The sequence below is a fragment of the Columba livia genome, chromosome 2 (genome assembly GCF_036013475.1).
Source record: "Columba livia isolate bColLiv1 breed racing homer chromosome 2, bColLiv1.pat.W.v2, whole genome shotgun sequence".
Taxonomy (NCBI): domain Eukaryota; kingdom Metazoa; phylum Chordata; class Aves; order Columbiformes; family Columbidae; genus Columba; species Columba livia.
Genome location: NC_088603.1, coordinates 139,839,722 through 139,865,412, shown reverse-complemented (window position 1 = coordinate 139,865,412; position 25,691 = coordinate 139,839,722). Strand labels below are relative to the sequence as shown.

The 25,691-nt window shown below is 37.0% G+C and overlaps 1 protein-coding gene across 8 annotated transcripts in view; it reads right to left on the bottom strand.

Moving 5' to 3' along the window:
- Nucleotides 1-25,691, bottom strand: part of VPS13B (vacuolar protein sorting 13 homolog B) — a 449,295-nt gene that overhangs the window by 56,825 nt on the left and 366,779 nt on the right. For all 8 annotated transcript variants that reach the window (XM_065054087.1, XM_065054081.1, XM_065054083.1 and 5 more), the window contains 3 exons: nucleotides 24,806-25,013; nucleotides 24,274-24,458; nucleotides 7,068-7,264 (listed from right to left, as the gene is read on the bottom strand). In XM_065054087.1, the coding sequence (XP_064910159.1) occupies nucleotides 7,068-7,264; nucleotides 24,274-24,458; nucleotides 24,806-25,013 (590 nt within the window). The remainder of the gene's footprint in view (nucleotides 1-7,067; nucleotides 7,265-24,273; nucleotides 24,459-24,805; nucleotides 25,014-25,691) is intronic.

The following is a 25,691-nucleotide window of genomic DNA, read 5'->3' as shown; positions in this document are numbered from 1 at the left end:
CCTTTGCCCTTTTCACAGTCATCATTTTAAAAGAATCCCCGAGTGTTATTAGCTCAGCCAGGAGCCTTTTACTAGCACCTATTACAACATATTAACTAGACATTTAAAATGCCACCCCACTGATTTTTTTTTTTCATGGCCGTGCTCTTGACACCATGAATTTCCAAGCATTATCTTTCAGTCTCCTGAGAGAAACTAACACTACATCACAATTCTATAGGTTGCTAAGACAACACTGAAGTACAAATAAACTTTCTAATTTAAGCCAAATCTATCCTTAATGTTCCTTATTCTCAATCCCTTTGCAGTTTGGCTCTAAAGAGTTTTATTTTAAAAGCACAGACTTGATTCAAGAAAAGTAAGTCCACGTCCTCAGTTAAATACTGCTTTTACTTTCAAAATAAAATGCAACAAAGGATTAACTACGGCAAACTTACTGTTTTTGTCAGAAAGTCAATTTGAACATTGGCTTTCAAAGCAATATGTCTTGTACTTTTAGGACCAAATTCTTCTTCATTCCATGCGTGTTATTGCAAAATTATGTACAAATACAGCAGATACTCAAAATGTTCAGCTGCAAATGCATAGAATTCCATAAATGGGTAAATTTATCAGTTTTATTTTGTGTTACGGTGACTAGCTAGTATGGTATTTATTCATGGAGCTTAAATCCAACCTTAGATTAAGTTAAAATACTTGTGTAGCAGTAAAAGACAGTATATCAAGAATGGATTATGTTGGTGAAGGATTAACGATAGATCACTTAATCAGATTTTTAGCTGCTTCCCTGTGCTTCTTCTTTACCTCTTTAAATTGCATGTTTACATTTCAAAATGGTGTTGTAGCTCTTCTGAGAATTGGCATATTTGGAAATAAAAAAATTCTTTGGGTTCACATGATAAAAGGTCTACGGGACTGGACCAGAGACAGAGAAACAGGATGCTTTTTTTTGCTTTACCATGGATATTCCTCAGATTGCTGGAACAAAGCAAAAGCACGGAAGCAAATCTAAAAGCCAACAAAATTCATATGCTGATTCAGACCATTAAATACTTTTGAATTTGTGAAACCAGTTGGTTCTTTCAGAATAACTGTCAATATTTTAAGAATTCTTGCTCAGTGCATTTTGATTAGAAACAGAAGTTCAGGGATATATAGAATGAAAATGGAAAAAGGGCAGAGGGGTGCAAATGAATGTTAACCAAACATATTCTGAATTAAGACCTAATTTGCACGAACAGCTAGAACAGTAATTGCAGTAAAAAGGAAGCACATTTATTTCTAAAATTTGAGGTTCATTCTGAAAATATAGATTTCTTTTCCTTTGAAAACTATTCCTTGTGTCGCCTATCAGTGACTCAGCATTTTTATTTCCTTAGATACAATTTTTGGAGATGAACGCTTTAATAAAATAAAAAACAAACAAATGCCTCCAAATTCTTTTTACTCCAGTTTTATATACCTACTTCTTATTTATCAAGCATTTTACTGAGATGGGAGCTTTGTCATTTCTCACTCATAACCACAATGATTACAGGGCAACACGACGTGCAGGAGGAAGCCTAGCAGGAGCTGCATACCAGGGAAATACGTTAAAGTGTTTAGCCATAGTTTGCTCTGATTTTTCTGCCCCACAAGCAGCAGACCAAGTGGAGATAATATTCTGGAACTTAAAATATTGGGAACAAAGAGATTCAAAACTGCTTTTTGTTTCTTCACGGAGAATCACCTTATAAACCAAGAAGGGCCACCACTGAAATGATTCCCTAGCAAGCTTCAGAGTCCAACCACAGGCTTAAAATCTAACCAGAGAGAAACAGCGAATAAAGGTGGGACAACGTTGGTCCCTTGGACAGAAGCGGCCTTGTATCCTCTCCTGTGTTTGGGAGGGACAAGCGCTGGCAGTGGAGGACTCAGAGGAGCAGGACAAGGTGGCCTAAACCACGTTTCAGAAAGGAAAATCACCCTACAGAGAGATGACCTCCTAGAAATCATCTGATTCTTTCATCACTGTTTTCCCATCTGCTCAGACTTTGTTCAACTATTATTGTTTTATCTGTGAAGGGGTCCATTGGATTTTTACTCAGCCAGAAAGCATATCCAGAATTATAGTCCCCAGGTCGTTATGAAAACAAAAATACAGTAACAGTATAAGCCAGTCACAGTACAAAATATACTAAAAGCAGCGTCCAAATTACTATAGCATTGGTTTAAAAAAGAACTATAAAAAGAAGCATAATATTAAATGAGAAGTTTTTAAAGGGGGATGGTAGTCCTTACCATCACTAACATGACGCTTCAATTTTAAATTAAATCCCATTTAAACTTTTTGTCTAGGTAGACTTCTGTCAGATCTTTAGTGCTGCTACTTTCTCCTTTTACTTCATGTAGAGCACAGAAATCAGAGACACAGTCATTCATCACACGCTGTACACAAACAGAAAATAAAACACTGTCAGCTGAAAACCCAGGAACTTTAAGTCTTGGTGAATGACAGCAGGAACATTCACATCAGAGGCAGATCTGTCTGTGAAGTTAAAATTTCTGCATCAAATGAACACAATATCAAAAAAACCCACATTCTCTTGGCTCCTTTGGAGCTACAAAATGCAGTGTGGACTGTCCACAGCTTTTCAGCTGGGGAGAAAAAGAATAACCAGCTTGTACTGCTTCACGCTTGGCACAACAAGCTGAGGGATAGGTGCAGCAAAAGCAGAAGAAATTCTAAATAAAACTGACCTGACTTTAACACCAGAAATTTCTTTTAAATTTACTTCCCCCTCTGCCCCCTTTCTTAAATCCTGTGAAATATTAGTATTTTTAAAATGGAAAATACCTGCATTCAAAGTCATTATGTACTATAAAGTCTGATAGTTCCACATCATGCAAAGCAGTTCAAGTTAAATATATGGCAACTGGGAATAATGACTTAACAGTGACCTGCATTATTCTTGTTATTTTAAGAGTGGAATACTTAAACCAAAACTGCCGTTTTTGATGAAACCGCAACATGGGAAAATATCCACTGGGAAGAAGAAAGAGACCACTTAATTCATTTAATTTATGACTCAAATGCTGGTCTCAACCCAAATTGTTAGAGGTCAAAATTCAGTACATCATTTACTTAGAATAAAAGCTAAAACAATTAGCAAGAAACATGATCATGATTCATCACTTTAATTTTTGAAAAGTAGCAATTTAAGGCTTATTTAAAAGTTTTTGTACTTGTTTCATGGTTTGTATCTTAAGGCACTTTCAATTACTATTTCACGTTAGTATGTCAGTAATTATAAAAATACTGTTTACGTTACACAGGAGATGCATAACTATATATAAAACATCTTGTAACCCATTTAAGCAGAGAGTGATAAGCCCTCCCAGTCAAACCAGGGATGGGCTTTAGTGTCTCACCAACCAAACAAAGCTTAAAATAAAAGTAATTTTGACTATAATTTGCTAGTCCTGCAATGTGAAAATGCAACCTATAAAAATAATTTATTCTATGGTAATTTCCCTTTAATCCCCTATTTTAACATTAATTTATGCCATATATGATTCCTTCCACAGACACTACTAAATCCCTAAGGGGATGCTAAATTATTTCCCTTTGGACTTCAGATTTGTTCATTCATTGAATAAAGATTTAGAAATGTTCAGTTAAACCTTGTACAATCACTGAATAATGAATGGCCTACAAATTCTTAAAAATAAACAACATATGCGTGTAAACCATGTCCTTAACCAGATAACTCCTTGATTTTTACACTTCTGATTAATTCCTCATCAGTCTCAGAAAGAGCTTGCATACCACAGGATTTGGATCATGACATCTTTGCATATTCCCATATTCATTATTGCTTGGCATACTTCAGCCTGCCAGCTACTCCTCAGCGTATCAGCTGGATCCACATCTTCTCACAAACCTTGTTGCTTTCCTGTCACATGAGCCACATAAGTTTCATACTTCATAACTTCTGTTAGGAATCAGTAACAAAGTACTTAAAACACAGGGGATCAGCTCTCTGGTATTAATAATTAGCATATCATAGAGGTTACCACAAAAAAAAAAACAAACCCTGCAGAACTTGAAGGAAAAAATATTATCATTGAGCAGCAGCTGCATGCATATGGCAGCTGTTAGAGTCTGACCCAAAATACAAGATCAAACTAAGAAAATAAACTTCAACAAGACTAAGCATTTTGATACTTTACAATTAATAATGAACTAAATTTGCTAATCAATCATACAGTTACAGCATGCACGTCATGTCAAATCAGCACGAGTCTCTAGGAAAACCGAGATTCAACTTTTATACGGTTTTTGCTTCTCACTCTCACTTGCAGATCCCTCAGTCTCCAAGTTCCCTGGTCTAACACTAGGCATTAGCTTTAAGCACAGTTCGTTGTGGCTCTTCTCAAAAATTGGTAAGATCTGATGTTAAATGCATGCTTTAGGAACAAGCCTATATTATAATTTACCATTACATAGGGTAGCCCTCCTTTCTCTCAAAACCAAAAAAGTCTGGCGTTTTTTGTCAATTAGAATCCAGAACACATTTTAGGGTGCTCGGTCATAAGAAAATATCCATACTGATAGCAACATGTTTGTTTGATGAAGCCATATTTTCAGTAAAGTTACTGCCAACATAGACTTCCTTTATGCTCCTAGGCATCTAGAAAAGTAGGCCCTCTCTGCATGGCCACAGTATCTGTCTCCACGTCTTAAACAATGCTTCGCTTCCATCTACCAGAACATGATCCTTTGGGGCTTAACTGTTACCTTAACCTTGTTCTGTAGCTGTAATGGTACGTATCTCAGTGCTTATGAACTGTCTCAAAACCTCCAGGTCAGTGACAAGTGACCAGCACGTTTTGCTCTGTCTCCAAGAGAAGGATGTCTCAAGTCTCAAACACTGTAGGTCAGAGTCTCATCTCTGACGAGCAGCTGCTCTTTCTCTGACCAGTTCAGTTTCTCTGAGAAGGATCACTGCAGGCTGGTCAGGACTACTTCTTTCACACCAGTCCTTCCTGCAGCCTTCCTTAAGAAAGCTTGCAGTGCAAAAGTTAGTATAAAGAGTGATCAGCTTGAATTTCTAGCTGAAACTGCTGCTGAGGCAGGGCATATAACCTTTTTTTCTTCTCTGATTGAAATCAAGTTTTCCTCCTGTACCCCTCAGGTTTTTGGCTTCTGGATGGAGTTCACTCTGATCTACATGAATCTTTAAATGTTCAATCTACTGTTAAGTTCATGTAGGTGTAAACTATACCTCTTAAAACTACTATAAATTCCTCTGGCCACCAAAAGTCTCTGTACACATGCTGGCAGTTCAAGACACTTTCCCTTGACTTCTTTCTTTTTCTTCTGTTTATTTACCTTCAAAAGCTTTCAGTAGTGATGTCGATTTTTTTTGCTGCCTTCTTTCCTCTCTTGCTATCCCTATTCAGGGAACTGCTCATGCTTCAATTTAATTCTGGTTCTTCCAGTCGTAGTTTCTGCTTTAGGTTTTTGTGCACACACACAGCCTGGAGGACATAGTGCTTCTAACATCATTCCCGTGGTCACAGCAATTGTCTTCCTTGGAGTCTTCTGGTACCTCAAGGACATCAGGATATTTCTACCCCTTTATAAGGCAACACCCTGGTACCACTGAGGATGGTGACTGTTGTGGAGCAGGCCTGCAGCCTCACGAGTTTAGACCTCATAGGCAGGTGAAATCATATGCTCTAAAATGTTTCTGATGCTAATCACAGTCCAAACCGGTTTTATATAGTTTTTAACTTACTTGCATTTCATTTTAACCCTAGCCTATTTCTGAAAAATAACAACTCATTAGATTATCAGAACTCCCTGAGTGAAACACTGCATATATAGTGATGAACCCTATTTGAACAGAAAACAATAAACATGATTACAGTGCCAAATGCCTTGATGAAAAAAAATCTACTAAATTTCACTACTTCATTTTCAGTTCCCACCGAGTTCACATTTCTGTGGTGTTAAGCTGACCAGGAAGGCAATTTTGCCAAGGTCCCACATTCAGAGGAATTAACCTTGTCTAAAACACTTAACTTCTCAATGATGAAAATGCATTCTTTCACAATTAACATCAAGAAATAATTTCCAACCTGATACTATTAATGGAAACCAGATGTTTAATTTTTTTCATTGATTTTGTTAGCCATGTTCATATTTCCTGATTTCTCTGAATTCTGTAGCTTCACATAACGCCTATGTGGATGCTGCACGCTCATTCAAGCTTATGTTCATACACAGGCAGTAAGAAACAGCAAATACCACTGATCTAACAGGGTCATTCTGGGTTTTCCGTTCTAACTGTAAAATGTTAAGAACGTCTTTGAAAGTAATTCCACTGCTGTTTGTGGAGAGAACATTTCTTCTTAATCTGCATATTAAAGAACACTGAATGAATGCAAATAGATTGAATATCTGTCATTATACCTTGTTTCCAGCTGCAAACATAATGAAAAATGGATTTCCAGTGTTTGAAAACACTGATTAATTTTTTTTTTATTGTTAGCTTAATAGGCAACCTGTGTGAATAATAATGTGATGCTCTTGAAGTACTAAAGTTTTGGTTAATATATTTAAAATAGACACCTGGCTTATTTTAGTCATTGACTTGCACTGAGGACAGAATAAAGGTGATGTGTATGGGGAGTGCATAGAAGAAGAATGTTCGTTGCTATGTTCCTTGCTGCACTGCAGCTCAGCCTTCCTTTGTTAATTAGCTAATTTTAATGCCGTGTGCAGTTAAAAGGTTCCAGGATATGACCTGTTTGTCTTCACTTTTCACACTTTTCAGTAATCCTTGCATTCAGAAAATGGATGAATATGATGCTGCCAGGCTGCCTACTAATCTAAACAAGAGCTCTTTCTGTGCACACTCCATGCCTCTGTGTGAAGGTGAACTACAGTCTGAAGCTCATTTAAGACCAGCTACTCTTACTGCATATGAAAACAGTATCTTATTTCCTAGGTCTGTTGAAAAAGATCTCTCAACAGTGTAGCATTAGATTTCTGTTTTTCCCTCCTCCTTTAAACTTACCTTTGGTCATCAGCCACGTTCTGACTGCTGTTGAGGACAATCCTCCACAAATCAGAGGCTATGAGCTCTTTCTGATCATTCACAAGGTTGATACTGGGCAGCTGCAGTTCACAGACTTTGCTTTCTGAGAGACTGAATTCCCGGAATGCAACAAATGATTTCTGAAGCTCATCCCAGTACTCCAAGCTGCAAGGAATCTGTGATAAAAGGGAGAAGGCATAATTACTTTATGCTTGATTGCAAATATAATGGGATTTACTGTACACACTGAAGTGCAAAACGAAACTAAATAAAAGACAAATCACAAATCATGAAGTACTTGCAACCACATTATATTTTCTTTCATGGAATATGCTATTTAGAGAACTGTGTGATTTTGGAACACAAACCAAATAAACACATAGTAGTTTCTGTTAATCACATCTCTAATTTTAAGTCTGTAAATAACCCACTTGGATTACTCCTGGATGCATCATTGAACTGAAGATAATGTTATTAGCGACACTTCTAACGACAATAGAAAACAAATTTTAATGAAAGTATAGATTTTAAAGGGTTGTATCTTAGGCCTGCCTATGTTTTTTGTTGTTGTTGGGGTTTCTTTTTTTTTTTTTCCCCAATAGCATTAAAGTAAATGAGAATATGAACTTAAAACAAATGCAAACTCAGTAAGATATGAAGATTTTAGAATTAAGATACAGAAATCCACAGTTATGACACTTGTACATCATCAAGAAATATTAAAAGTCAAGTTGACATAGAGCAAATGGTAAAAAAAAAAGCACGTATATTTGCTATTACCATTTTTATCCCTGTGTGTCTGTGTATAGACATATATACGTAACCAGGAAAAAAGTAAGAATGTGGTACAGATGCAAGTAAATTTAGGCACAGCTAGAAAAAGCTCTGTAAGTATTCTTCTGTGTTACTCAGTAAGGACTACAATGCATGGGGAGGTGACAGCAGGTTGATTAATTAACAGGAATGAAGGTTAAGAAGGAAAATTCAGGGAGCTCAGTGGTTCAAGCTGGGCAGGGCAAGGGAACATAAATAATCACCAAAGAATTCTGGAAGAATTAACATGTGGAACCACAGAGCCTGAAACATGGATTTTTACTACATCTGTCAAGTCACGATAATACGTGAAGATTGAAAAATGCAACCACAGTCACTAGAGTTTTTTTAAGTCAGGAAAAAAAAAAAGAAAGAAGAAAGTATCTGATAATGGCCGACAAAACACTAATGCCAGTAACACAGGTAACAGAGGAGCACAGCAATATCAATCAGGAGTGCTGATTTAATTTCAAAGACAAGAGTCTGAGAAAAAGGGATTGATTTAACATAAAAAGCAGATGCCATATACATGAAAATAGCAACACATTTGTTTCTAAGCTGCATATTCAACTGGAAATGGTGAAGATATGTAAACATCAGTTGGAAAATTATTAGGCAGTATGATGATGCCTGGAAAAAGCAAATGCCATCCTGAGAGACATCAAGTGAGATACTTCCAAAAGCAAGGGACAAATAATTATTGACTTGTATAAAACACCAGTGGGGCCTCATCTGGAATATGGCACACATATCCAATTCTTCATCTTAGAACTGCATTAACTCACATTGGGATCTGTGCAGAGTCAAAGGAAAACAAAAGGAACATGACTGCGCTACCCAGACACCTCAGGAAAGAAACAACAGAGGAAAAGGTCTACAGAAACTATGGGTCAAACCTGAGTTGCTCAGTAATAAATTACGTATGGCTAGACACCTGAACAGAAAAAGATAGGGAGGTTTGAGGACAGCCTTAGTGCTCATGATAGTTGCTTTTAAAAGCTTGATTTGCTAATAAGATGGAGGCAGTAAACACCATTGCCCCAATGGGAGGAGCCTGGGCTTGACAACCCAGAAAACTTCTTTCCCGGTTCTGTGTTGCTGACTCTACAATGGTGCTGTGCACAACAACAGCAATGTGAAATACATTATTGGGACTGTAGCCATATTTCAAAGTGACACTATATTTATTCTCTTGCTCTTAGTATAACTACAGAGTTTTAGATTTCTTCAAAACTTCTCAGTATTGAATTATTTTAAACTTAAATGACCATGGACAAACTCTCAAAACTGCAACACCACAGCAATGTATGTACCCTTCAATTAGGGATATATCCAAGGAATTCCCCTAGCTAACTATAAACAGTGGATGATGAAAGCTGCTGTTTATCTATCTTTTGTACTACTCCACAGTCTCCACTGGTGTTAAATCATTTGGTTTTATTTAATATAATGCAATACTTGAAATCTATCCTATAGCATAAAGTCTTGGAATTATATCATTACAAAAGGATCTGTATCCTTTCTGACAAAAAGGTGCAGCCTTTCGTTGTTGCACAGATACTTCTACATACAGAGTATGTAGAGTTTTGATAGGTGTCTGATTCAATATATTTGAATACTTGGGTTGGTCTTGTGCTTCATATTGCCTATCAACACCTAAATTATCTTTTCTTGTCAGTGCTGTTGAGTAACACGTACAACTGAAGTCTTGTAAAGTTATCCTATTATTTAGGATATTTGTTTTTTTAGATTAAATCTCACAACTATTTTTTTTTTTTTTTTTTTTAATATGCAAGTCTCCCTATTGAGAATCTCACACAATTGGATCAGAATGACAAGTAGTGGGCATTTTAAAAGAGGCTAAGTAAGATGAGGAATTCAATTCCCACTAAGATTAACGAACTGGAAGAACAAATTAAAGAGCACAATACAGGAATTTAATAAGTGGCACTACAATACGAAAAATGTAAAACAATCATAAGGCTAGAGGAAAGTAATATTGAGAAACTGAAAATAAAGACTGAATACAAAGGCAGAGTGAAACTTGAAAAAGCTCTGAATAGATTTCCTACATATTGTTGGGGAAGAGTTGTTTGCTTTCAAAAATGTACTTATTTAAAAAAAAAAAAGGTAGGTACTTCAATATTTCCACCCACTCAGTAGGTGGTGGAAATCTTGAAACTTATCTTGAGAAAAAGATGGCAAAGTAAAATGATCAAAACAATTATTATGCCATAAAGAAGTAATAACTCCTCTTCAGGGCATAGTATTATTTGCCTTCCAGGAACTCCATGGTAACCTCTTAAGTGAATTATGAAGAATTTGGAAAGGCACAGGAATGATCGGTGGACTGAGCAGTACGAGTAGCCAGAAAGAACATATCACCTAACAATCAAAGTTAGCTGGTAAGGACACTGAAAAGATTATTCCATTTTAATTTTCCCTCACAATTCTTTTCCTGTGTTGTAATAAGTCAAGAAATTTACCAGACCAAGTGACAGTATATTTCAAGGAATCATCTACACATTAGAAGGTAAAAGTCAAAGATATACTTTAAGCAATACCCTGTACAAAATACCGCTCATGTTCTGGGACAATCCAAACTGTAACCTTTATAGGTTGAGGCTTTCAAAAGACTTCGTTGACTGAGAATCTTTGATTCCTACATATCTGGCTTTATTTGTTCTAAGAGGTTTATTACTAATGCCTGATCTGGATAAGTTTAAGGAAAGATGGTAGCTCTGGGCAATATTAGCTGCCAAAAAAAATAGTTGTGAAAGCCTGGAAATGGGCTCTAATGCCAGAACTGAGTCATAGGCAGTGGGAATGAGAGAATTAGCTGCAACAAAAAATTCCCCATACGTAGAATTAAATATGGTACTTTTACCTTAAAATATTTGAATAAAACCTAAACTATAATTCAGATAATTGTTACCTCTTAGAAAATGTGACTGCTAGTGCTGCCTCTATAAAACTAAACACTAGTGAAGCACATCTAACCAAGCACTTCTTTGCTAAACAACAAACACGGTTCTTCAACAGACACTTCTCCACAGCTTTTTGTCTTCTTTCCTAGCTCTCAAAGAAAGTCTGAATTGCAATGATTTTATTCACCTGTAAAATGCAAACAGAACCATTACTGTACAGCCCCTGTCATGTGTGCATACAACTATTATTTAACTGTGGGCTCAGATTTAACAAAGGATCTCCAAGTTCTGTTTTGCAAGAAAACCACGTGCTATGGCACAAACACTTAGGTAGAAGGATGTTTATGTCAACAGAAAGCCAAAAAGAAGTCATTTTTTTAAACAGTATTAAAAGCAGAGATCAGAAGCAGAAGTAAAAAGCTATTATACATGAAAACAGACTAAACTCCAAGTAATTACAACAAAAACTGTTAATAAGATATATTTAAAACAAAGCAGAGAAGAAGGTTCCTTCTTTTTATTGCTGTGGACTATGGACATGGGAGGCCTCAGAATTGCATGGCACTGTTCTGATGAAGAAAAAAAATGATGTATTAGTGAATTCTGATAGGAAGGAAAGCAGCTGCCTCTGAGGGACAGTTCCAATCCTGCCTCCTGCAAGTACAGGACACAAAGAAACAACTCAGCTGAAATAGTTGCCTTGGAGCAGAAATTTCTTGAATTAGGAGAGCGTGGATTCCTGTTCTCTGTGAATCTCATGTTTCGCTGTATTTTAAGAAAAAAAAAATCTTCATATATATTACACTAACACAGACATGATAAGCATCACCTCTGTGAACATACACTGACTCTCTACCAACAGAACCTGTCTCACTTCGAGCAGAGCTAAAACCTCTATCATATACATTTCACAGAAAACTCCCATGTCCCAAACAAAAACAAACTCAAAAACCTTCTTAAAAACCTGCATTCTTCAAGTCATTTCCTGCACGCTTGTTAACCTATCAGCAAGACAGTATTAATAACCAACATGAAGAATTCCCACTAACGCACTACAATATAGTAGATCATGTTTTTCCTTATTGATCGTCTATTGTGTCACACATTAGCTGTACCAGAATCACTTAGTTCCTCTTTGGAAACCAGGGGTCAAGAAATGCTACAGAATCAGTTAACACTGTGTTACATACTAGTATTTTCATCTATGTGTTGTACACCCTCTTGACCACATGGATACTCCTTATTCCCACTTAAAATCATCTGTAATGATAAGAAACATTGGGAGAGAAATGGCTGTTGATGCATATGTGTTTTTTAAAGGCTTTCATTATCACAACATGCTTCTAGATCTTCCTGTGAGCTGATGTTACCCTCCTAGCTTTAGACCACTTTGCTAATTAGGATGTGAAAAGTCGTGGGCACATACCACTTATCATGAGGTACGTTTCTCCAGCTGAGCAGAGGGCCGATGTCAATGTGCTTCCACAAGCTGACACGTTACCGTAAATAATCATACCTACATATACTGTCATAATGCCAACAGGTCTCAGAAACAAACATCATTGCCAGTTAGGACAGAACTATTGAAAATATCTGCATTTCTTAGGTAATCCCATCTTTGTCTCTAGGAAAAAGCTACAGCCATCTGCCTACCGCTTTGAGGTTGCTGGATGACGGGTATATAAGAGTATTATTGCTTTATTACTTAAATACTGAAGCATATAATTTTTAAACTTGATATAAAAATGAACCTTTAACTATACAAATGCAGATGTCTTAGGCTGCAAAATACATCTTGTCAAGCTGAGAAAGAAAGAGAGATGTTAACATCTGGGTTACAGAAAAATGTGCTTAATGTTGTTTTCACTGATGCTTCCTTTTGATTCATGTTTTTGCTAGAAAATAGGCTTCTACAGAATAAATGCTCATTTCTTGAATCTCAGCCCCTCAGATGGTGGGCGCTTCCTCTCTGAAATGAAGTTATTCTTCTTCCAGAAACAACTACTGTACAAGAAAATGCACCCAGAAGACAGGAAGCGTGTGTGTGTTTTATCTCCTCCGAGCAGGGCCACCTAAGTGAAGGCGAGCCAGAATACAATACAAACCAGCGCTTTGTGTCAGACGCCAACCCATGCTGAGATTTTAACTCCAGCTTCCTGAGCATGAATAAACTGATTGCTCTGTAATAAAGCTATTCTGTTATTAGGATATTTTACTGTTTCAGGGCCAAGCACCTTAAAAACACAATTCTCCCATTAGGTGAAGAGAAGTTGCAGTAGCATGGAAAAAAAGCTTTATCCAGATTTTTATTAGGGAAGAATTTGTGGGAATAACTACCAAGAACAGGACTTCTAAATTTGATTTTAAAGTATTATTTATATAAAAATAGCAAAAGAACCCTGCAGAAAAACATGTTATGTAAAAAATATGCTCACAAGAAAATTAATATTAAATAGAATAAAACCTCTGTAACATCCCTGTTCACACAACACACACAATCCAATCTGCCCAGTGGAACAACACTTTGGACAACCGCAGGATACCTCAGCATTCCTGTTTATCTTACGTGATTGACATTGTGAAATCGTGCTACAAACCGAACTGCCCGTTGGATAACATTTTTTTAGCCTTCCTCAGGGCTAGGATTTTATCGTATCAGTGTGCAAAACAGCTTCTCCTGGCACAGCTACAGACCACAAAGATTAAACAAAAATTGAAAAGATGTGGTGGTTTACAGCGAGGTAAAAATTTAGCCTAGTATTAGTAATATTAGGCTTAGCTGTAGTATTAGGATTAAAAACATTCTGTCCCCCCAGCAAAATCTCCTTTGTATTTTTAATATGGTTTTCTGTACTTTGACACCATTTTGACATGTTATGTACTCGTACATGTGGGGCAGTAAAAGTTATTTCACTATGGTACACTCTCAGTTTTCAACAGTCACGAATAATCAGGTACCATAACTGGAGAAGTTTCTCAAAATTATCCCATATGATTTCTTCACAGTATTTTTTAAAATTTCTCTTTGAATTTCATTTAGCAAATTTTGTCCTAAAGCTAGAACACTTAAATTATAAATACTCACTTTACAATTGAATATGCAATATCTGCTTAATTTATGTTTTCCCCTATCCATACTGATGTCTTTGGCTGAATAATGAAAATAACTACTATTTTGCTTTCTGAGTTATGTTATTACATATACGTTGTCTCTTTCAACTCCATTTAACAAATTTATTTATGGTCCTATTAGCATATTTATTCCATTTTATTTAAATTTACAGTTATACTGCAATTTCTAAAATAAACACTAAATAGAGTTATATTAAAGAGATGGGAAAGAAAACTCCTGTCTTCTGAGAGGAATTGTTCTTTAAAAATACATAACTGCCTTTTAGCTGACTTTGGAAAAAAGCTTCTATACATCTTCAACTAATAGAAGCTATAAAAAACCCTTTGTAATATTGGAACCAGTTGAGAAACCACAAGCATTCAAATGCAGGAAATCATGATTTTATAACATTTTAATGTGATCTACTCTTGGGAAACAAAGTTAACCAAGCCCTATTTCTGTACAGGAAATATTCCACTGTACAGTTGTAATACGCTGTGGTGAGGGGTACAGCTGCAAATTTTTCACCTGTAATGCCCCACTGGTATTGTGGCTTACTGAATTGCATCAAGATTGCCTTCCTGTCCGGAAAGTCCTCTAAGTACAAACAAGACTCTAAGCCCAGGTTTTATTTTCCCTTGGTATCAGAATATGGTAATTTAAGAGCCCTGAGAAATGCTTTTTAACCTTTCAGGACAAATATGTAACATTCTTTTATTAGGAACTACGTTCTTTACCTTTTAAAAACAACATGTGACCAACTTATCAATTTATCAGGCTAGCAGGTTCAGAGAGAATGCAGGTGTGTATAGTAATGTAATCTGTTACAGATACCAACTTTTTTTCTTTATGGAAAAATTACTCTAAACACGCTAACGGCTTTTGTTAAGAAAGCACAGCACAGCACTATGCTATCACTGAGAACATTCCTGTAGGACTTTTTAAACAAGAAAACATATGTACATTTTTCTTCTAGTAGCTGTCACTCAATTTGAGACTGATCACTCACTTTTCTAATAGCAAAAGCAACAGTATTTCCTTTAATTTATTAGGGTCTTTATTGTTACAAATATTGAGAAATAAACTTATATAGATAGGAGATCTTACGTGAGGGACTTGTCTACTTTTTGCAATACTCCCTATTCTCTTTTTTCTGATACAGGAACAACCTTCCACATTTTATTTAAGGCTTTTCATTTTCTAGGCTTCAGTATTTATTAACAATATAAGCACCATGCTGTTGAAACACAACCACCTCTGGGACTGAGGGTAACAGTCTATTAATACATAAAGTACTGCATGATTTTCAGTATATGGGCTATTTTGACCACTTATTCTCACCACAGGAAAGCCTGACTCCTGTAAGAAGTGCCCCAAGATCACATACAGCAGGAAGGACTTTGGTTTGCAAAGTTTCATAAATCAGAGTTACAAAATCTGAAAAGTACAGAACACGAGGAGAGTGTAAATCTGTCATTAAGATAATCTGATGGTTTCGTCAGTCCTCTGGCACCCGGTAGAGTTTTCACTGGCTCAGTAACCCCAAAGGGTAAATTTCAGTGTGATGCACAGGCAAATTATGCACAACTTCCATTAACATTCCCAACAAGTTACGCTTAACTCCCTGCAGACTGCACAGAAACCATAGGCCAGACGATACAGTCTCATCTCAATGCAGTGAACACTAAGATCACACAGCAAAATAATTAGGATTATACACACAAAATACAGCAACAAAATAGTAAAATCTGAGATAATCCTACTCTCAGGCAAGGAAGTTCACAAACAATGTTTAAAGCTGGAATTCCTAAAGAGAACGGGCTCTGTTTCAACATCTGCTTAAGACTCGCTGTGTAACGCTGCAACTCCTTTAGCCCCTGCTTCCTTCCTTGCAAGGAAAGGAAGACAATGCTTATCCCTAATAGTCTGTCTTAGCTTTCGAAAACGTGCAAAACTCTGCCCAGGGTCACGAAACTTGCTTACATCCCGATTATGTGAAGTGTAAGTGGCTCAGGCTAAAAGCAAACCTTCAGCCCTCTGAAACAGAGCAGTTCTCTACACAATGACCTGCATCTACTTTTGCACACATGCATAGATGTAAATACGGCTTCTACTGACAGGAAAGCAGCTTCCTTTATTAGAATAAAAGGCTTTCGTTACAATTCTTGTTTATGATCAGATATGCTCAATAATTATACTGTATTGTTTCATTTCAAACTTGTTGCAACTCTTCCCATAGCAGAGAACTCACAAAAACACTATATGCAGTCTATGTATAGCCGTAGAATGACTAGCACAGCCATTTAGAATAACATCAAAAGGTAGAATTAACAAGAAGTGTACGGTTTAAAAAGCAGAATCCCATACAAAGCACCAAATTTGCCTTCTGATGAATTCACAACAGCTAGACAAATTATTTCACCATCCATCTAAAAAGTCTGATTATTTGAAGACAGTACTGAACTGCATGGCAGTAGATTAAAAAGTTTGTAACCGGACAGGTTTATCGATAAGCACGGTTGAACTTTACAGATTACTATCTAATAACACTATGAACTTATATCACTAACTTGGCACACACAAATCATCTGGATTTCCAAAATAGTTGTTGCCTAAGATTGTAAGAGATAAATCAAACATGAATAAAACTTGTGGTTTCCCAAAAAGCTCTTTTCCCAGATTCTCAAATGCCCAGCTGAATGCTGTAGCCCCTATAGGGAACGAAAAGTAAAAAGGAAGCAGAGCCAGCCAACAATGAGGTATGCTCTGTTAAAAGGAAAAATGAACGTCTTTGACATTGATCATAATTCTTTTCCTGTTGACTGTCATGTCAAATCTTTCCTGGAATAATGACTTACAGTAGGTCTAATGTCAGTCATTCTTAAGTTCATGCTTCCTTAAGCCACTGTTTAAACAACCACAAGGTGTTAGAAAATGACTGTTTATTGACTGACAGTGTTGAAGAAATCAGAGTCCAGACTGCAGAATTTACAAATGCTTTATTTAAATAGCACAAGCATGTAAGGTAATGCAACAGCTGATTTTTTGAATCTTCACCTGTTGAAGTTGGAAATATTATATGTTCTCCTAGAGGAGATTTCATCATCTCAGCAAATGCTCTGAGTAAATTCTACCAGAGCAGTTTTATTTACCTAGTCCTTCCTTACAAAATCTCAGTTAAGCCCTTGCAACCTCAGAACTACGCTCACTGCCCTAGTTTTCTCCAGTAGACCTTGAGATCTGGTTAATTTAATCACTACTTTTCTAAACCAGGAATAAGTGCTCTGTTTATTAGGAGACTACATAAAGAAGAAAGGCCAAAAAAGGAGACCTCAGCACACATTCATCTTTTCGTCAGCTGTTGTAGTGCTGACTGCACTCGCATGCAACAGGAATCCTGGCAGGTACACAAGGGAAACATCCTCAAATACAAAAAACTGTTGGGGTTATAGCGGAATAGATATTTTAACTTCATGTGGAGAAATGAACAAATGCCATAGATTATCTTCCTTTTGTCTTGTAAACTTTAACAGCTTGAATCTCTCACTGGATGACAATCCAGGAGAAAGAATTTTAAGTCTGTATTGGTGATGCAGCTTAAATAAATCACAGAGCTCAGAATTTGGAGCATTCCACATTATATGATCACTTTGATGAGACAGATCTATTTTTCCCCACCTTTTAAATCCACGGCCACTTGTGGAAACGCTTTTGTGACAATACATAGCTTTTTGTTTGAGATATGGAGCAGAGCTAGGAATATCCCTCACTGGAAAGCTAATTCTACAATGGAATGGCAAACACTGAGCATCCTTGTAAAAAGTTCACAAGCTAAAGCAGGCTGTCAGCTGCACAGGAAATCATTTGTATGTCCTGTTCACCTGCTTACACAGAAAAGCAGAGTGCTTCCTTGATGGCATACAAATTGCTTTCCTATCTTGCTGAGCCCCTCACAATCTTTGCTCTCTCTCCTGCTAACCCAAACCTGTCAGCCTTGGTCTTGGTAAAGATAAATGACATACAAATGTGGCCCAGATAAAATCAGAAAAGTAAACCAATGTAGGCTAATCAGAGGCAAAGACAAATGTAAATCTGAGATTCTCAAAACTGCAGGAAGACACAGGAGGACTTTGGGAAACTAGACATATAGTGCAAGTACCTTTTTAAGCCCCAGAGCACAGAGTAACTCCATATTGTACCTGTACAATTTGAAAGTCACTACTGAATCCCCAACAATTTTTTCTCCTGCAACTCCCTCTTCAAAGTGTAAAACCACCACAGAAATGAAGAGCACTTATCCTTCCTCAATTGCTGCAACCTGACACGCCCAAGGAACTGTACAAGCATGGTTGAATTTAGCATTACATGACAGCTCTGAAATACAGTCCCTTGTTATGGTGTGGAATATATTCTTCTTCAAGTATTTATGTTCCGGGACAGTGGCATTATCGGCATGACCATAAACTACTGTCTGGAATTAGAAATTGCTCTTACTCGGTCCTCCCAAATGCCGTATTTCCAAAGCAACCAGAACAATTAGGATGAAGGAAATAGCCACAAATTCTATTCCAGCCAATAGGGAGATGAGGAGAGACTACGAAGCCCTTCCTCAGCAGTTTAGACCATCCAGCACACTTTTGTTTCTGAGTTGCTCACGTATCTTCTACAACTCTGATATCCCCACAGGAGACATTTCTATATAGCTTGTAAAACATATTCTGCTTTAAGGCTGTTATGATGCTTCGGAAGTCCTCAGTGGAAGATGTTTTATGGACAGATTCGGAAGAATGAGAATCATCACTATCAACTGGTTCCAACTTTAACTGCTACAAAACAAGAATGTCATAGAGTAAATAAAAGCATTGTTGCCCTATAACAACAAGCTGGCTGTCTGGTACAACACAGTTTACTGTTAAACTGGGAAACTGAGGCACACCTGAAGTCTTCAAATGTGAATATTTGCTAAGACAAATATACAAACATCTCCACAGTTTTTACTATAGAAATTCTCTGCACAAGAGAGTGTTCTAAATGTAACATTAACTGTTTTGGAGCAAGAACTGTAGGCTTTGTCTTTCTGGTTTTGCATACCTATTTTCTTTAAGTACATAATAAAACAGGCTTTTAAAGTTGCTCATCCACATACCTTCAACCACAAGATTTCTCTTACCAGTAACCTACTTGAATGATTTAAAATTTCATCTGTTGCACCTGAAAAAGTCTCAGAGAGCATCCTGAGGTACCGATATCAATCTTCAATATTTTAAGGTAACAGCATTGCTACTTCATCTTGCTTATTATCTTTTGAATTAACTTTGTAAAATTTTTCCAAGTTTGGACTTTCCTCTGCTCCTGAGGTGTGAATATGATTCTTACATCAACACTGTTCTACCCTTTGCCCTTGCTGGTCTGGGCAGTAACGGATTACCATGGTTTACATGACATTAGATAGAGTCAGCACTGGGATTAACTTCACTCGTATGAAATTTGTGCTGTCTTAAGTGAAGGTATCAGTGGAATATGTTTTTTCTCCTCCATTTATTTTAAAAATAATCTTCGCAGCAGTCAAGATCAAAAGGGTATGCCTTTACCAACATTTGAGTTTTGCCGCCTGAAGGTCTTTTCTGTAGATCCCCTTTATACAAGGGGTACAACAGTGGTGGCTTAGAACAATACTTATTGAATTACTTGGACAAGACAGCCTCCTTACTTTTTCTTCTTACAAAAACATGAAACTAGTGCTCTATTGTGTATATTCCTTCATTAGGCATTGGCCTTTACCTAGTTATCTAGAGCTTTCCAAACACTGACCAAAAAAATCTCACAACTTGGACAACAGGCCAACAACAATTAGTAGAAATGAAACAGAAGCTGATAGAACCATGAAGAGTTAATAGCCTTGACCAAGGAACTAGAAATATGCTTGGTATAAAAGACTGAGGAATATTCTACATCCATAGCACATCTCTTTCTTGACACAGAACCCAGTATTCACCATTTTCCAGTTAGCTATACAAGGCTGCATCCAAAACACTTGTAAGCACTCTGGCAAATTGAGTTTTGCTTCACTTAATGATTTTATATTACAAAAATAATACCTGTGTATGTCCTTTCTTCACTAGTAAGAACTTGAAAACACTACTAGGTAAACTTTAAACAGTCTTGAGAAGGTATATTCAGAAAAGATCTTGGCAGTGATGTAGACATAAAGGGAATAAAATAAGAAAAAGTCTCCAGGTCAAGAAGGGCTAGAAGTTATGTCAGGCAGTGGTTTTAGTACCTGAGGATAAGAACCCTTATCATGGAATCACAGGATGTTAGGGATTGGAAGGGACCTCAAAAGATCATCTAGTCCAATCCGCCTGCCAGAGCAGGAACACCCAGATGAGGTTACACAGGAATGTGTCCAGACGGGTTTTGAATGTGTCCAGAGAAGGAGACTCCACAACCCCCCTGGGCAGCCTGTTCCAGTGCTCTGTTACCCTTACTGAGAAGAAGTTTCTTCCCAAATTTAAGTGGAACCTCTTGTGTTCCAGTTGGAACCCATTACCCCTTGTCGTACCATTGGTTGTCACCGAGAAGAGCCTGGCTCCATCCTTGTGACACTCATCCTTTATATATTTGTAAACATTAATAAGGTCACCCCTCAGTCTCCCAGAGTCTCCCCTCAGTCTCTCTCTCTTACGTAAAGAGCAACTCCACCACCACACCTCATTGGCCTGTCTTTCCTGAAAAGGACATCGCCATCCATGACCACATTCCAGTCATGTGAGCTGTCCCACCATGTCTTTGTAATTGCCACCAGGTCATAATCTCCTGCCCTAACACAAGTTTCTAACTCCTCCTGCTTATTCCCCATGGTGCACGCATTAGTGTACAGGCATTTCAGAGAGCAAGCTGAGCACACCGATTTCACCCTAGGGGCATGGGAGGCCTCCTAGTCCTCATCAACTCTACAGTGCTGCCCCACTGATGCAAGCCCAGCCACACTAACCAGGAACTCCTTAAAAAATGAAGAAGAGGTACCAGTAAAGTCGAAAGGTGTTTCATCAAATAATGGTTCTCTGTAAGAAAGGTAAATCACATAGAGCCAAAGAACATTGGTAGCATGTAAAAATGGGACAGGGAGGGATTAAAAATTAAACAGAAAGGGGCTGCAAAGTCCATTAAACAGGAAGAACAAGTTCAGGCACTCTCAACCTCCCAAAAGAAATACAATCCTGATGCAGTTTCCTGCAAATGCATCCAAGATTCTCACTGCCTTCAAACAAAAAGATCAAACTTTATTTCAAGTTGCTAAAGAAAATGCAACATGTTACATCACAGCAGAAACATCAGTTCTTCCTTTTCCCTCCACGAATGAAAACAATGATGTTGGGATTGTAAAAAAGTAAAGGATTAGAAACTTGACCAGTGAAACTGCTTACCCCTGCAACAACACAAGTAAAAGCACAAGAAAAGAAGCTCTTGGGACAATCTAGGAGAAGCAGCAAGGTAAGGTTTTACAGAAACAGTATAGTTCATATCAGCTCTTATAATCTGAAGCTGTTTGGTTATTCTTTGGCCGCAGCAGATGACAGGCAACTTCAATATCTAGAAAAATTCTATTTATGGTGAAGCTTTTGCATGTTCCAGGAATCTGAAGAATAGCTATAAAAACAAAGAGACTTCTAAAACTTATCCATTATTAAAAAGATTTGCCAGAAGTTTAACAAAGATAGAAAGCTAGATGAAATGTCACAGCAACTTAAACGGAAAGAAATAATATGCAACTGGCAAACTTTTAATTCAAGACAAACTACAGAAGTGCCACCTTTACCTGGATTTACGTGAAGTAAAGGATTAAGGGAGAGTGGTTACACAGCTGGTGAGGTCATGGGTTCTCCCAGCATTTGAACACATACACAGTCCTGGCAAAGTTTTTAAAAATATATTTTTAATATATTTTGATAGCATTATTGTTCTTAAATTTACTTTTTCTTTTTTTTTTTTCTAAAAAAAGCTGAAGTCTTTGGCTTGCAGATGTTTCTCTCATGCTTCATGTCAAGAAGTGAATAAAATAAAACTGTTGTTTTGTCTTTTTTCTCTTTATATCTTGTGAATTTTCCATAGGCAGTAAATACGCAGTGTATTAAGAAGCAGAAATATATCCACGCAGTGAAAAAAGTGGAGCTGATGAAAGGTCTCCTGATGAATTTAAATCAGAACCTAAAGCTTGAGATGAGTATTTAGTAAACATAGTTTACCTAAATAATTTGAAATTCGATGCTGTATTACTTTTTCCACTCACATATCTATGCAAGGCTAATTACAAATGCATACTGTACATGTTTAAAATGGCTTTTTATCTACATTGTGTGGAGCTGCTCTTTGTAGGTGCTTGGCCATTTCTAGAAAATGTGATAAATCACCACCTAGAGCCAGGCAACAGTTACTGCCATAATTAACGGCCCACTAGAGAAATGTGGATCCTCTTGTAGGCACTTCTGCACTCTATGCTGCCAAGAGCACAGTTTTTTAATAGATGTCCTCTAACTTGGCTGATATCTTTCATCTCTTCACTTGTAACTGAAAGCCCAAGGTAGTAACATAAAACTTACCAGGAATTAATTAATCATAAAATTGACAGACCTTAAGAAGAGAGAGCCACAGTAAAAAGTATCATGGAGGGAAGCTATACGGGGACGCTTGACCACAAACTTTAAACAAGACTGATGGGAACAGTTCTCTGTGCTCAATGTATAAGATGAAATGCATATCAGAAGAATCACTTGAGGACCAGTAGAAGATGAAAGATTGTGAGAACTGGTGTCTAAGTGTTTCCTAGTTTACTGTTTGAGACAATCGCAGGGGAAATGACAACGATTGCAACCACCTTCTTTTCTCCAGACAGCCGCAGCAGCAGAACACGTGCTACTAGAAGTCCAGCTGCCCATGCCCACCTGAAGAACTGATATTCCCGCTGTACAGGGTGATATTATTACACAAGCACATACATTATGCTCATGATGTCTGTTATCTATAATGGAAGCCTAATGTAATTATACCAAAACCTGGTGTGCTGTGCTCTGAAAATACCATCCTGAAAGACGGCAAATTGCTCACTTTCATAGCAGCCTAATAGGGTCATCAAGACAGCATACAATAACACAATTTTGATCTTTGATTCAAACCTCATGCCAAGTGGAGCTGATTTTTTTCCATTTAATTTTAATATTCATATAAATGAAAGGAGCTGACATTTGGCTGTCTAGAGGGCAAAGAAATTGGCAGGACACTTACATGATCTCACTAACAGTATGTGCACGGTAATAACATTATCCCATTTATCTGAGGAAGATTATCCTACTTATCCATAACTCAAAGCATATTGGTGCATAATCCAATTTTAAAAGCAATTTTTAACGTTCTAGCAATAATCAAATATAATTCAACATTTCTGAACAAATAAGAAGAATAGGGAGACACTTATTTTCCTTGACTCACAACACTAGTCTTATTAACAAGCCAATTGAAATTAAAAAGAATAATGACAGACCCAATTTGTAATACCGAAAGGAAACTGAGATTAAAAAAAAAAAAAGCTAAAATCTAAATAGGTTAGCAAGGAGTAAGTGAATGTATAAAGATGAATTAGACTAGACAGGAGAGAATGTAACTGCCTGATTGCGTATTTTAGAAAGCAAAGATTCTCAGGGTTAAGGATCAGTGTAATCGTGAGGTGTGGTCTATTTTTGGGTCCCAGAATCACACAACTGCAGCACTCAGCCCTCCTCTGAAGGGCAGTTCCATGATCTCACACAATCAAACTGGACATTCACTTTAACACTCTCAAAGCAAAACAAGAGAAAATAGATCCTTTTCTCTCCACCCTGTGGATCTTACTAGAAGCAGCACAGCCATCTGCCATCACAGACACCAGAGAGGATGGCCAGACTGGAAATCTGAGCTCAACGATTCCATTGAAGCTTGGCTATTTCAGACTAGGCCTTTCCTCTTCGGTTTCAAATCAAATTAAGTCTTTACGTAATGACTGATGGATGAAATAATAGGAAGCTAGAATAAAAACTCTACATGCTTGCTAACTAGAACTGATAAATTTAGATATAGCTTATTATGTCGTGGAAAAACTTTACAGGTGAGTGGTTAAAATGTTTGCACAAGTAGTTTTAAAGCTAAAGATGTGCTTGAGCTGTGGAATTTACCTCCTATTGATTTTATAGAGCTTCTGACATCTTCTGCTCATTTTCAATAAAACAAAGCTTGAAAATATTCACTTTAGAGCAGTAACGTTTTCTTTTCTTAATCAAAGTAGAAAACCCTCATTACCCACCTGAAGAACATCTCCAAGGTCAGCAGTGCTAATATCTGGGTCTTCTGTGGTATTGAAAGGAACAGGGTTAATTCTTACAAGAGTGAGCACTCTGGGTTCTGGGTATCTCCACAACATCATTCCCGGACTATCCTCAGTTTCATTGTAAAACACAACTTCATAGGCACTGGGCAGTTTTTGTGCTTCTGTCAAATGCAAGAAAGGTATAATCTGTTATATAATTTCAAGAAAGAAACATGCTGGTTTATGAGACCAAAGTAGTTAAAAATAAACCCCTTAGGATCAAAAGGGGAGAAAATAAAAAAGCAATTTCCCTGACTTTTAAAAGATTACAGCTTAATGGAAAGAAATAAAAAACATTGGTTTTTTTTGTTTTTTTTTTTTTTTTTCTTCATTCTAGCAGATGTCTTTTCAATTACTTTTCCAAAAAACCCAAAGCTATTCATTCTGAGAGGCAAGAAATCTTTAATCGGTTACTACTGCACTTTATTTATTTATTTATTTTTTAAAAGAGCAATAATATTCTTCTTACCTGCATCTTGTATATACTGGAACAGGCCTGTCCTCAGATCATCCGCGGTATGCTCAGTTTTTGTGGCCTGATTCCTTTCCGCAGAAAAACAAGTGGGGAATGTACGTTCAGATACCAAATTCTCGACATTGCCCTTTTTAGCGAGGTACTGCCACAGAAGCTCCTGAAGAAGAACTAAACAGTTCAAATGCTCTTGACCCCAGAAAACCTTTTTAAGAAAAAAGAAAAGAAAAAAAGAGAAGACAAAACAATTACATACTATTAATAAGTAACTTTTGAAGGAAAAAACCTCAACATAACAGAAACTTTCTACAGCTTTCAGCCTGCTCTATTTAACACCTTAATTGCTTGCAAGTATCCTTAATGTGAAACGAAAAAAAAGAACGAGAACAACAAGAAATCTCTACAAAACCATTTGGCACATTTGTTCTTTTCATCATTCAAAGGAAAGTATGAATTTTTACCACTTAGAATTGATACTGATGTTGCCTGGTAAAGCACAGAACTTAGAAGTCATAAGCAAGAACACAGAGCTGAGTGCAGTACATAATTCTAGGACCTGGCCGCAGGTTTTGCAATTTAGGATATGACCAGAAAAACTCTTTGAGATGCAAAGTTTGAACTATTCTAAGAGCATGTTGCTCCAAAAGCGGAATTCTAGAATGCATTAAAAACTGAGTGACAGAGCAAAGATGTCTAGAAAGATCATCTCAAGCACAAATACTGAGTATACACAGCACATGAACTGCATGTGCTGTAAGTTCTCATAGTGAGGTTTAAAAGTGTAAGGATTTTTGATGCTTAAAATAGAAATTTAGAAAAAATATCTAACAAAAACTGGCATTCAAAGTCCAGAAAATTCATATGCTTTATAGCAGAATAAAAG